Here is a 12,519-nt window from a genome sequence, read left to right as displayed (position 1 = left end):
GGGCCTGTTCAGCCTGGAGAAGAGGAGGCTGAGGGGGGACCTGATCAGCGTGTATAAATACCTCAAGRGAGGCAGTGAGGAGGAGGGGGCCGGCCTCTTTTCAGTGGTGGACAGTGATAGGACTAGAGGAAATGGCTTCAAACTGAAGCATCGGAAGTTCCACAGGAACTTAAGGAAGCATTTCTTCACTGTGCGGGTGACAAAGCACTGGAACAGGCTGCCCAGAGAGGTTGTGGAGTCTCCTTCTTTGGAGATCTTTAAAACCCGCTTGGATGCAGCCCTGTGCCACGTGCTCTAGGTGACCCTGTGTGAGCAGGGGGGTTGGACTCGATGACCTCTGAGGTCCCTTCCAACCTTAAGGATTCTATGATTCTATGATTCTATGATTCTATGATTCTATGATCCCATGTCAGAATCAAGTATGTCAGAATATGGCCAAAGTGAACTAAAGCCTTTAGATTTTCAAAATACTTGACAGATGTTTTTGTATTCTACTTGACTGTTCTTTTCTTTACATCATCATTGGTCAGTAAATTAAGAAACAGAAGGATTAGGGCTACATCTACATGATCCTGCATTATGCCTCACAAGAATACTGTAAGTGTTCGTTTTCAACAAAATGTGCACATTTAAGGTCCCACTTGATCCTTTAGGAAAACAAGTCTATCATCTCTTGCCTTTTCTGACCTGTTTTCCCACTATTTTTCTCTGATGTCTGTCTTATCAGCTTCTGTATTGTCATCTGCTTCTGCTATCCCAATACATCTAGGTGGTAATTCTTGAACTAAAGACTTGACAGACATTTATTTGCCACAGTATTTCAAAGCAGAATGGAAAAAAGCCTGAGATAGAGGCTACTACTGATAGAGAAAGTGTTGTAAAATGTGGTTGGACTTGATATCTTGACAGTCTTTTCCAATCATTATGATTCTATGAATCTGTGAACTATAAAGGCCATAAGATGACTGAAGAAGGAAATTAATACACAATTTTACATCGGATTTTATATATCCAAGGCAGCAGCCACGCTTTGAGAAAGCTGAGATTGTATGCTTCAATATTGTCTGTTGCAAATTTGTTTTAAAATGAATTGCATCTTAAAGAGGATTATACACTTTGGAATAAAATATATCTTCTTTCCTTCCACTTCCTTCCACTGGTCGCAGAGGATTCGGTTAGGGATTATTTAGGCAAATTGGACACCCATAAATCTATGGACCCAGATGGGATGTACCCAAGAGTGCTGAGGAAACTGGCAGACATTATTGCTCAGCCCCTCTTCGTCACCTTCAAGAGGTCATGGAGAGCAGAGGGGGTGTGGGAGGACTGGAAGAGAGCCAAATCACTCTAGCCTTCAAAAAGGGCAAGAGGGACGTGCTGGTAAACTACAGGCCAGTCAGCCTCACCTCCATCCCTGGAAAGATGCTCATCCTAGAGAGCATCTCTAGGCATGTCAAGGAGAACGAGATGCTGAGGAGTAGTCAACATGGATTCACCAAGGGGAAGTCATGTTTGACAAACCTGATAGCCTTCTACAATAGGATGACTTGATGGCTGGATGGTGGGAGAGCCATGGATRTTGTCTACCTTGACTTCAGCAAGGCTTTCGTCACCGTCTCCCATAGTATCCTCATAGGAAAGCTCCGGAAGTGTGGACTGGACAGGTGGGCAGTTAGATGGATTGAGAACTGACTGGATGACAGAGCAACACAGAGGTGGTGATAAATGGGGCTGAATCCAGTTGGAGGCCTGTGGCCAGTGGTGTTCAACTTGTTCTTCAATGACTTGGACTAGTGCACAGAGTGCACCCTAAACAAGTTTGCAGATAATACCAAGCTGGRTGGAGTGGCCGACACTCCAGAGGGCTGTGCTGCCATCCAGAGGGACCTGGACAGGCTGGAGAGTTGGGCTGAGAGGAACCTCATGAGGTGCAACAAGGACAAGTGCAGGGTCCTGAGCCTGGGGAGGAATAACCCCAGGCATCAGTACAGATTAGGGGTTGACCTGCTGGAAAGCAGCTCCACRGAGAGGGACCTGGGATTCCTGGTTGACACTAGGTTAACCATGAGTGAGCAGTGTGCCCTCGTGGCCAAGAAGGCCAATGGGATCCTGGCCTGCATCAGGAGGAGTGTTGCCAGCAGGTCAAGGGAGGTGATCCTGCCCCTCTCCTCAGCTCTGGTGAGGCTGCACCAAGCTCTTCTCAGTGATGTCCTGTCATAGGACAAGGGGCAATGGRTGTAAGTTGAAACACAGAAAGTTCCATCTGCATGTGAGGAAGAATTTCTTTACAGGCTGCCCAGAGAAATTGTGGCGTCTCCTTCTCTGGCGATCCTCCAAACACGCCTGGATGCCTGTGCCCTGTGCCCTGTGCCCTGTGCCATGTGCTCTATGTGTCCCTGCTTGAGCAGGGGAGTTGGACTGGGTGATCTCTAAAGGTCCCTTCCAACATTAACCATTACACAATGGATTTTGTGATATCTCTCTTCCTGATCCAAGATACATGGAGAACTGAGCACTTTGTAGCTGTTTAGCGGGCCATAGCCAGTGCTTTTTGTGACTGCTAGTTTTGTAGTGATATTTTTCCTTAGAATAGAGCATATACTATATTTGCCGTTGAACTTGATTTTGTTACCATAGTAACTTCTTTCAGGCCATGGCCTAGGAAATAGTTGACAAACTAAATAAATTCACAGAAGAAAATTATTTAAAAAAAATGATTTTTAATCTTCAGACTATTCCAAATAAGGACATTTCTTGACATTTTCTGGCTTACTGAACTGACAGTCAAGCAGATTTAGCAGCAGCAGTGCATACTGACATCACCTGACAGATGTCTGCCCTGCTGGGGTCCTCGGCAGGTAAGTATGCAGAAACCTTAGTTACATCCACTACAGTAACTTAAACTCTCCCCAACGTGGGTTTAAAAATCACTGTGTTATGTCCTAATCTGCCTGTGGTGTCTGACCACCTTCAGCAGAAAACAGGAGCAGCCTTGTTTAATATCTTAAAGTTTCTGAACTTCTTTTTCCATCACGCTGACTTTCCACCTTGACAAGGTATTTCTTTTTCAAGCTAGGATAGATGTTCTCATTAAATGATGTGCTTTCAAAGACAGTTGCCAGGAGCTACATTAAGATACTTCAGCTTAATGATATAGCCTCTTACTCACACACAGCATGGTCTGAACTCTGCCTATTCAGCACTGCCTTACGATACAAACTGCAAAGTGGTGTTCTTCCTATACAAGAGTTTTCTCAAGGTGCAATGCCTGATTTTGGAGCAGAAATTCCTCCCAGAGAGCTGGAACAGGAAGAGAGATGAGAGAATGAAGCAGCCCTTTCCATCTGCTGTTGACACTTGTGCATTACCCTTATCTCTAAATAATTTGAAGGAATTTTACACACTTTCCACAGGTTACTAAGCCTGAGGTGGTTACTAAGCCTGGCTGCTTTGATGGACATAATGCAAGATGAAAGTTGATTCAGCTGGAGTGGTTGCACTCAGTGCTCCCAAAGTATGTGTCCATAAGCTTAAATTTAGGCTTCCTACATAATCAGTAGGAATAAATAACCCTGCTTCAATTACTTGACATGTGCCTTATAACAAAAAGAATTATTCCCTAAAAATGTCTTTTCCTCTATCAGTTCTCCATCTCTCAGCAGATCTGGGGATGGCTCATTCAGAAATAGGTAGCCATGTTTCCTTAAGTCCTTTCAGAGCCCAGTGCTTTCTTGCTGTTCTTACTGTATCTTACTGAAGATACTTGACTACCTTCCCTTTAGTTTTTCTTTCATTGCAGTGTTTAGTATTAGAAGATGATGCTCCATAAAGAAGGAAGTAGAAGGAACAGCTTATGTAAACTCAGTTATATTTTACAAATAGAAAAAAATGCTATTTTTTTCTTTAGGATTTAGAAATAACTTACTCCACTATACTCTCCTGTTGTTCACACATAGGATAACACAGTAACATCACTCTCAGAGATGTCTTTARAAAAAATAAATAAATTTAATTTGGCATTTAAACTCTTCATGTGACAGATTAGTAGGGTAATGACTCCAGGTGTCTACTGCTTTTGCAGGGAAATGTCTCTGAACATAATTAGTCTGAGATTTAATGTTAAAGGACTGCCAGAAAAATCTGACCTTTTACATAGATTTTTGGAATTGTGTTAATCTAATTTGTGTCCATTGTGTTTATCTAATTTGTGTCCTGAAATCTTGAGCGTGTCTGTAGGGTTAATTGGCAGAGATGCCCAAAGAACGCCAGTCAATAGTTAAATCCTTATCAACTCTGTTTTTAAAAAAAAAAAAAAAAAAAAAAAAAAAAAGGAAAGGAAATAAAACTGAGATCTTCTTAACAAAGGATGATAAACTTCAACTTCTCAAGGATAGGTAATGATATTACTCAGAATTAGAGGTCTGGATAGCATCTTTGAAAACAATCTTGTTACGGAAAGCCGGAAATAAGTCACATTAGTTTGACTAGTGACTGTTTGGGTTAGATGATTTTTCCTATTGTCACACTGCAAGTCTGAGCCACCATTAGAGAAACAACTTTGTGAATCTCCCCTTGTGCTGACAAAGTGCAGCTTTGTCAGCAGCAGTGATCGTGCAGCTGTGATGTTCAAGGTCCTCAGACAGTTGAGAAAATTAAGCAGCAGCATTATACTGCTTCATAAGCTCAGATGTTGGCCAGACCTAATCTCCCAAGATACCCACAAGGTACTCCCAAGGAGTACCTCAGARCACAAGAATGGTCCATTACAATGTGCAGAAAGTCAAACAGGAACAGCATTAATGAACATGGAGCACTTACTTGTGCTCAAAAGCTTTAGAGAAGGTACACAGAAGGTAGAAACACTGTCATCCTCCCTGAGAGGAATAGAAAGATGGGCTGGTGAGTATTCTCAGCAAGTGATACCAATTTGGGAGGAGTAGGTATTAGGTTGGAGGGAAGGCAGTTACTCAGGGAAACCTCAGCAGACTGGATCAATAGGAACTTTATAAAGACCGACCAAAACAAATGCAGTCTTGCGTCTGGCATGGACTGACACTGTGTAGCAGTGGAGGTTGGGGGAAAACTGTCTAGGAAACAGCTTTGCAGAAAGACATCTAAGGGTCCTGGTGGACAAAAAGTTGAGACTCTTGCAGAAAAGTCCAACAACAACCTGGACTACATGAACAAGAGATTCATGGAAGTGATGATTCCCCTCTCAAACTGCGCCCAGAGCGTTGCTTTGAGCTCACCAGTAAAGCATAGATATTAAAATACTACAGTGAATCCAGTAGTGGGACAACAAATTATTCAGAGGCTGGAGSATGGGATGTATGAGGAAAACGTGAGAGACTGGTTTGCTAAGTCTGGATAAAAAAGGGTTCACGAGTGAACAAAGATAGAGCCAGACTGTTCTTAGATATAACAGGCAATAAAAATGTGGGAAGTTACATCTTGATATAAAGGGGGAAAAAATACTATGGAAGTGGTCAAATATTAAAACAGTTTTCCCAGGGAGGTTGTGGAATCTACTCCTTTGGAGATGTTCAAGACTCAGATGGACACTGGCCTGAACAATATCTGACCTGATTAGATTCTGCTTTGAGTAGGTGATTGGACTAGAAGATCTCCAAAGATCCCGTCCAATGCAAATTGTTCTAGAATTCTAGGGATGACTAAATTATGCTATCAAAACATGTTCAGTAAGCTAAATGCTTGGAATTATTTCTTTTTTTCATTTTTACATTTGCCAGTGTGTAAATCTTTGTGAAATATATATTCACTTAGATAATATACTTCAGTAGCTTGAATTACCTGAKCTCTAAAAAACTTTAATAATTCAGATGAAATCAGAATTGAAAAGGCAGTATATAGAAAGTAGGCAAACATTAATGTTATTTATTAGAGATAACTGATAGATTTTTGAGGACTTTAATTCAAACATTTTTAAGACCACCTGCAGTTGCATTTTTCTATTCTTTTGTTTGTATTTAGCTTCAAGCAACAATTTCTGTCAAAAATGACTACAAATATTCCTGTTAAAATGTGTTGTGTAATAATACCATGTTATAGCATTGATAGGAAGTATTAAATTGTCTCACATTTTTCCTTCTACTTGCCAATGTAGCATTAACAACCGAATTAATTCTAGCCTAAAAAAAATCAGCAATGGTTTATGTTACGGGACATATTTTTTTCATGACATTATATATCAATCCGCTTCTAATTTTCTACTATTTCTAGGAGAGTTTCTTTATGTTCCCTTTTTATTTCTTCTGTCATGGGAGCAGACAATAGATTCATGCTGAGGTTGAAGATTTCTGAAGCCTTCCAAGCTGTAACAACTCTTTTTATTTTTGTCAACTGCTTCTGTGATCTAGATAGGCAGATTCCTTTATGTCTGTTGCAAAACACTAGTATATGTCTTCTCATCTCGTTGTCTGCACAAAAAAGATGGAGAAAACACTCCAGCTCAAGCTAAGAGCCATGTAGTAAAGGCGAAAAGCCAGACAATACAGGCTCTAGGGATATAAGAGTACAGGAGGTCCACAGGTATGTGGTTGGTATGTGGTCTTTGCTGTTGCTCCTGGAGGCATATACTTTGTGAGATATTTGACTCAACTCAAATATAATATACTCAATATAAAGCACTCAGTGTCAAAAAATGGGCTCATAACCTAACGGGGAATGTAGCCGTCTTCATAAAATTTGATCTCAGCCTATAAGGAAAGATGTTTGTGTTCAGGTATAAGAGAAGATGTAGTATTCTTAATCCATCACTGATCAGCAGTGGAATAAGTTGCAGATCAATCATGCTGTTACATAGTCATGCATCAGTGAGAGTCCTAATCCGGTGCCTTTGCTTAGAAAAAAAAAATAAATAAAATAAAAGGTCAAGGAAAGAGCACTTGGTTGTTTCTTCACTTCCCTTTCCTTATAATTCCTTCTCCTCCTGCAAAGTCAGCAGAAGAAAAATTCTTCCTGTGTGGGGCAGCTAGAACCAACGACGATCCACCTATCAGTGGATTGCAAGTATTTACATGCATTTACCATAACTTCTAGAAAAAAATGKTTTTTGATAATTGAAATTTTTTGGTTTATGTGCCTTAATGAATATTCAGCTCATGCCCTAAGTATGCAAGAGTTTCAATTTTTTTTTTTATTAAATGGATTATAGTCTGCCTAGTTAAATGTCATTGCACATAAGAGCTACTCATCCAGGTTTTGCTCCTAGAGTGCACAGTAGCTTACGTTAGTAGATAGGAGGAGTGGGCAATGTCTCATGATGTGTCACACGATATGTTTTTGTAGTATGGCAGTATTCTTGGAACCTAATATTTTTTCTATAGTTTGGCAAAAATGTACATACAATGTACATGTAAAATATAGGTCAGTTTAGTTAACTGCCTAGGAGGTACATCTAGGAATGTTTAAAGTCTCTCTTTGGGGATGCTTGCTTCATTAGAAATTAGGCTGCCCAAAACTGTTTATTTGAAAAGCTCTGCAACAAAAGGAGAGTATGAATTTTAAATTCTATATTTTTCTTACTGCTTTTTTTTTATACAGGGTAGTTTTTATGTTCCTTCAGAAAATTGCATGCAGCATGCATACAAATGGCATAAGGACCTGTGTCTTCTTCTCTTGAATGCTCATAGAGGACTTCACATGTACTACACCCTAATAATGAAGGAGATTCCTGACTTACCACAGCTAAAGTTGGGTAAGAGAATAAAAATTTAAAATTTCTGAGTATAGTCCATTGGCACCTTTTCAATACCGAAAATCTTGGGCTATTTAGAGTTTTTTTCTCCCTTTTTGATTTTGTGTTGAGCTTATTGTATTCTTTTTTCCACAYTGTGACAGATTCCTGTCTGCTCAGTCTGTGTAAAACATTTTTGCCAGTTGAAGGTGACCTGACATGCAGAGGGATAAAATTTTTAATAAATTTCTCAAAATTCTTACTTCTGGACAGTATTGGAGTTTGTTGCTTTTCAAAGACTTGAGCTTCCAGTTTTGAATTCCCACAAGATAGCTAAAAGGTAATAGATTACTGAAAAATACTCCCTCACTTATGTTTGGGAATATATTTCTTCCTTGACAATACCATAATTACAACTTTCTCTTTAAAATGATTTTACTCTTCTTCCTAATTCAATTGTCTAGTAGATTTAATGGAAGAAAGAAAGAAAATGAATATTCTCTTTTTGGCAGAAGCCTCTGTACCTCGTCAGGCCTTTGGGGAATGATGTGAAACTGTTGGCTCTCTGGATTTGTGGAATGGAGCTTTGTAGTTTGCATTAAGTCATATTGGTAGTGAAAGAATGAGAAATTAAAGCACCCTTGATAAATTCCATCTCTCCCAACAGTTTCTTTGAGTTCAGGGATTGTGGATTACACTTGTGATCCACACGTGTTTCTGTTTTTGTGCCTGTGTGCACATTTTTAAGTCATCAGTTTGTTATGTTGCAGGGAGAGTTATATTGGGAAAGCTGATTATATTTGCAAGCTGCTTAAAAAAAAGGAGGAAAGAACAGTTTCCTTTTGTGTGTGTGTGTATAGGTATTATTACCACTGTGAGATGTAATGCGTTCTGCTGTACAACCTTATGGAATGAAAGCTACTGTTTTCCACTTCATGTATTGTTCACTGCTATATATTTTATTTCTAAAGTGTCTATGACTCATGGTGTGGGAAGTGCACATGACATTACCCAAATGAACCACAAGAGAAAAGCTTGGAATATTTCTTTGCATCTTATGACCTGTTGAGTAAAGTCCAGCATGCAACAAAGCTCATAATCTTGGTTATGAGCGATGTTTTTTGATGATTTGTGTATCACATGAATGGGCCTACAGATTGGGAGTTGATGAGTTAAATATTTCTGGTTGACCACAACTGGAAGGCTGCCCTAAGTATATGCATATTGCCTTTCTGAGTATGATTGACTTAATTTTCAAAGGACTGTCAATGCTAGATCAGGCACTTCATTTACAAATGTACTTGTAACACTTCCGATTTGCTAAATGCAAATACACTTTCTAGCTGCTTCTGTGGGAAAAAAAGCTCAAATCATTTTATTCACATAAATTGTCAGAAAATATATCAAAAGTTGCGTTTAAGCTTAGAGTTTGGAGGCAYAATCTGAAGCCCAGCAGCCATGGGATATGAAATTTATCCAATAAGATGAGTAAGACTAAACAAATATTTACATTTGATAGATAAAACTTTACATCTATCTGGACACTTTCGCATAATATCCTTACAGTCACTGGGGGGAAAGAGGCATATTAAGAACAGTTAAATACTTTTTTTTTGTCAAGTAGTGCCACTGACTTTAGGGTGATATGATTTCACCTAAAACTACACCATTCTCTACTGATCAAGAGGAAAACATAAATGACTCATTCATTGTAGCCATCTATATTTGCTCAGATTAATCTTTTCATGGGCATCTTGTGATAGTGGAAATGAATCAAATAACATAAATTCCCACTACGGACTTTCTTTTATTATCCTTGTCACCTTGATAAGTATATTAAAAATTTAACAGGCTAAATGAAGCATTAAGAGTGGAATTCATCATTTCCCAAAATTTACCTGTTGAGGATGAGTCTTTTCAAGGTGCTGTCTTATCTCAGTTAATCCTCTCACATTCATTAATACTGTTTAAGAAGAGACATTTCTTGGAGGATGGGCTTTGTTTCTGCCTTTTTGCTTCTTTATAAATATTATCAATAAGTGTCACAATGCAAAATCCAACTGCCAAAATTTCAGGAGAATTTGAAGCTTCCTCTGTTTTATAGTCTATGGTGTGCTAATGTGGAACATTCCTATGTTGGATTTTCTCTTAGCTATATACAAGCAATGCTGTACACCCTGGGAGCAAGATAATACTTCACACTGCCCAGGGCAATACAGAGATGCTCAGTCTAGTAGCAGTCAGATATATTTTATATATTTCTGTGTAACAGTTAAAAAGAGATTCATTTATTATGCATTATTTGCTCAGGATTTGAAATGTTGATACTATATCACATACAGATCTGGAGCTGGCTGTAAATAGCAATAGCTGACAACAAACTAGTAGCAATAGAGAATAGAGACAATGAGAATTACAGTCTCACATGTAACACAATGGCCATAGTCTAGAGCTTATCGAAGTTTTCCTGACCAGAGAGTCAGGATGATCCTCCTCTCTGAAGATCTCTGCAGAGCCTGAGCTGGGTTAGGTGCAAATACAGAGCTGCCTTAGTTAATGCAAGTGTTGGCACTTTATTCAGAAAGGTACGAACAAATTTCAGGGAGGAGGATATTGCTGTGGAGATTTTGGAATTTTGCATGTTACTTTTCTGTAATAAAAAAAAAAATTCTCTTCTGAGATGCTAAAAACTTTCAAGTGTTTCTTGTAATTGTAGTGACCAATTTCCGCCCTGGTTGCTTGAGACTGAAAGACTAAATCCTGTTCTTTTTATCCTGACAAGAACTTTGCAGAAGCTTTAGTTGTCCTTGGACAAGTCATATGAACAGAAGTAGTACTTGAAGAACATGAGTTGTGAAGTAACATTAAATGACCTGTTTCTGTCCTGGATGAACGGCAGAGCACTAGTGATTCATATCGACAGTTCTCCATCCTGATCTCTTCCTTTCTTTATTTTTTTTTTCCATAGAGAAGCTATCTGTGGAAGACACATTATCTCAGTTTTGTACAGAACTTCAGGTAAGGTATTTCCTTCAGCATTTTTGGTTCATACATACAGTTTTCAAGAGCATTGAAAACTCTGACACAGACTTGTATGTCAGAGTGGGAGGAATCTGGTGCTATCAAAAAGTTTGCTGTATGTTTCTTTTCCTCAAATTCATATCATTTTAATTATTCACTGACATAATATTTGTGTCTCTTTTAACAAATCACCAGCTGCAATACTGTAATATCTTTCAGTAAGTCTAGCTCTGAGTATTGGAGAGTGCAGGAGTGCAGGAAAAAAAAAAAAAAAAGTAGGTTGAAATTACCCCTTTTTGGCTGACAGTTCTCCAGCTGATAGGAGAACTTGGTACCAAGGGTAGGAGAACTACCCTTGGTAGGCTGTGCAGCTGTCTTATCTTCTCAAATAAAATTGCCTAAGTGTATGTGGAGTATCTGGAAGGAAACTAGCAATTCTGGGTAAAGCTTCTGCCGTGCTTGCTTCAAATGAGACTCATGGAAGCTGCAAGAATATCAAAAGGAAACACAAGCATCATTTGAACATGTGGAGAAATATTTTACTATCAGAGATTTAATGAATTTGATTTGTTCAGGTGGAAGACAGAGAGGGAACTTCATTATCATGGAGGTATCTTGGTATGAAGAAGATTCTCCAGTACAGAGAAGAATGAGGAGGTGACAATAAATGGCTAGAATCTGAAGCCAAACCAAACAGAAAGTAAATTTAAGATGCATTTTTCTTTGGTGGGTTAATGGCTGTCATCCATAGGTGGAAAATATTTGTGAATTTCTTGATTTTAAGTCATGATTTAGATACTTTTCAAGAAATTAGATTTTAGTGAAATTTTATGTGGGCAAACATAACTTACTGRTCGCTTATCCACTGGATAGCTAAAATCCAGAAGTTTTGAAGATACAGGAGTTCTGACAACATGATTTAGGGTCTCCTTACGACTTAGTCCCTTTGAATTTGGAAAAATTCAGATTGGCTTGGTAAAGGTAAGAAAATATCATCCTAATTTCTCCATATTTCTCAATGCTTGTCTAATTCTCATTTAAAAAAAAAAAAAAAAAAAAAAAAAAAAGTCTTATGCACTTCTGCACCTCTCTATGGGTTACAAGCAAGCTTCGGGAATGCTCTCCCAGTATTGATCAACATAGGAAAAAAATTGTCATTTGTACTGGAAGAAAAATTTGCTAAAATCATAGAGAGAGAGAGAGGCCTATGAGGTTAGTTTTCAATTATCGCTGTATTACAGAAATTGAGTTCAATCTCAAAAAATAAATGAAAGAAAAGAAGAAAGGAGAATGAGTTTTACCCTGACACACCTTGGTATTCAGCTCAAGGACACAGCGGAAGCTCAAAACAGGAGAAAATGGAAGGACATTACATTTTTTTTTAAATTGTCTGATTGATTCATAAACAAACAAGCAAATGTAACCTCTCCCGAGAACCTCCTGATTGGTTTTACGTGATAGAATTGTTAAAGTCAGACTCCACTGGCTGGTGTTGGAAAGGTCTAGCAACATGGAATACCTGGCAGAAGTTTTGTGAAAAGAATAGTCAGAACTGAATGTTGTGACAATTTTAATTACCCTGTGCTGGTCTTTATCCTGGAGAACTGAGCCCGAGATTTACCCTGCATCCCTAGCTTGCCAGGCTTGCTCTGTGTGTTCCACTGCAGCAACACACAGTAACAACTAGAGCTGACAAGGCTCCTTTTCCCTTCCTTCCTTCCTTCCTTCCTTCCTTCCTTCCTTCCTTCCTTCCTTCCTTCCTTCCTTCCTTCCTTCCTTCCTTCCTTCCTTCCTTCCTTCCT

General features: G+C 38.9%; 1 protein-coding gene across 1 annotated transcript in view; it reads left to right on the top strand.

Moving 5' to 3' along the window:
* FAM135B (family with sequence similarity 135 member B) overlaps window positions 1-12,519 on the top strand; it is a 100,352-nt gene that overhangs the window by 66,127 nt on the left and 21,706 nt on the right. The window contains exons 6-7 of the mRNA XM_026047162.1: window positions 7,564-7,717; window positions 10,665-10,714. Coding sequence (XP_025902947.1) covers window positions 7,564-7,717; window positions 10,665-10,714 — 204 coding nt within the window. The remainder of the gene's footprint in view (window positions 1-7,563; window positions 7,718-10,664; window positions 10,715-12,519) is intronic.

This window comes from Nothoprocta perdicaria, unplaced genomic scaffold (assembly GCF_003342845.1).
Source record: "Nothoprocta perdicaria isolate Ctin4 unplaced genomic scaffold, notPer1 scaffold_48, whole genome shotgun sequence".
Classification (NCBI taxonomy): domain Eukaryota; kingdom Metazoa; phylum Chordata; class Aves; order Tinamiformes; family Tinamidae; genus Nothoprocta; species Nothoprocta perdicaria.
Note: the sequence above shows the minus strand (reverse complement) of the source record. Positions and strands in the feature narration are given on the sequence as shown.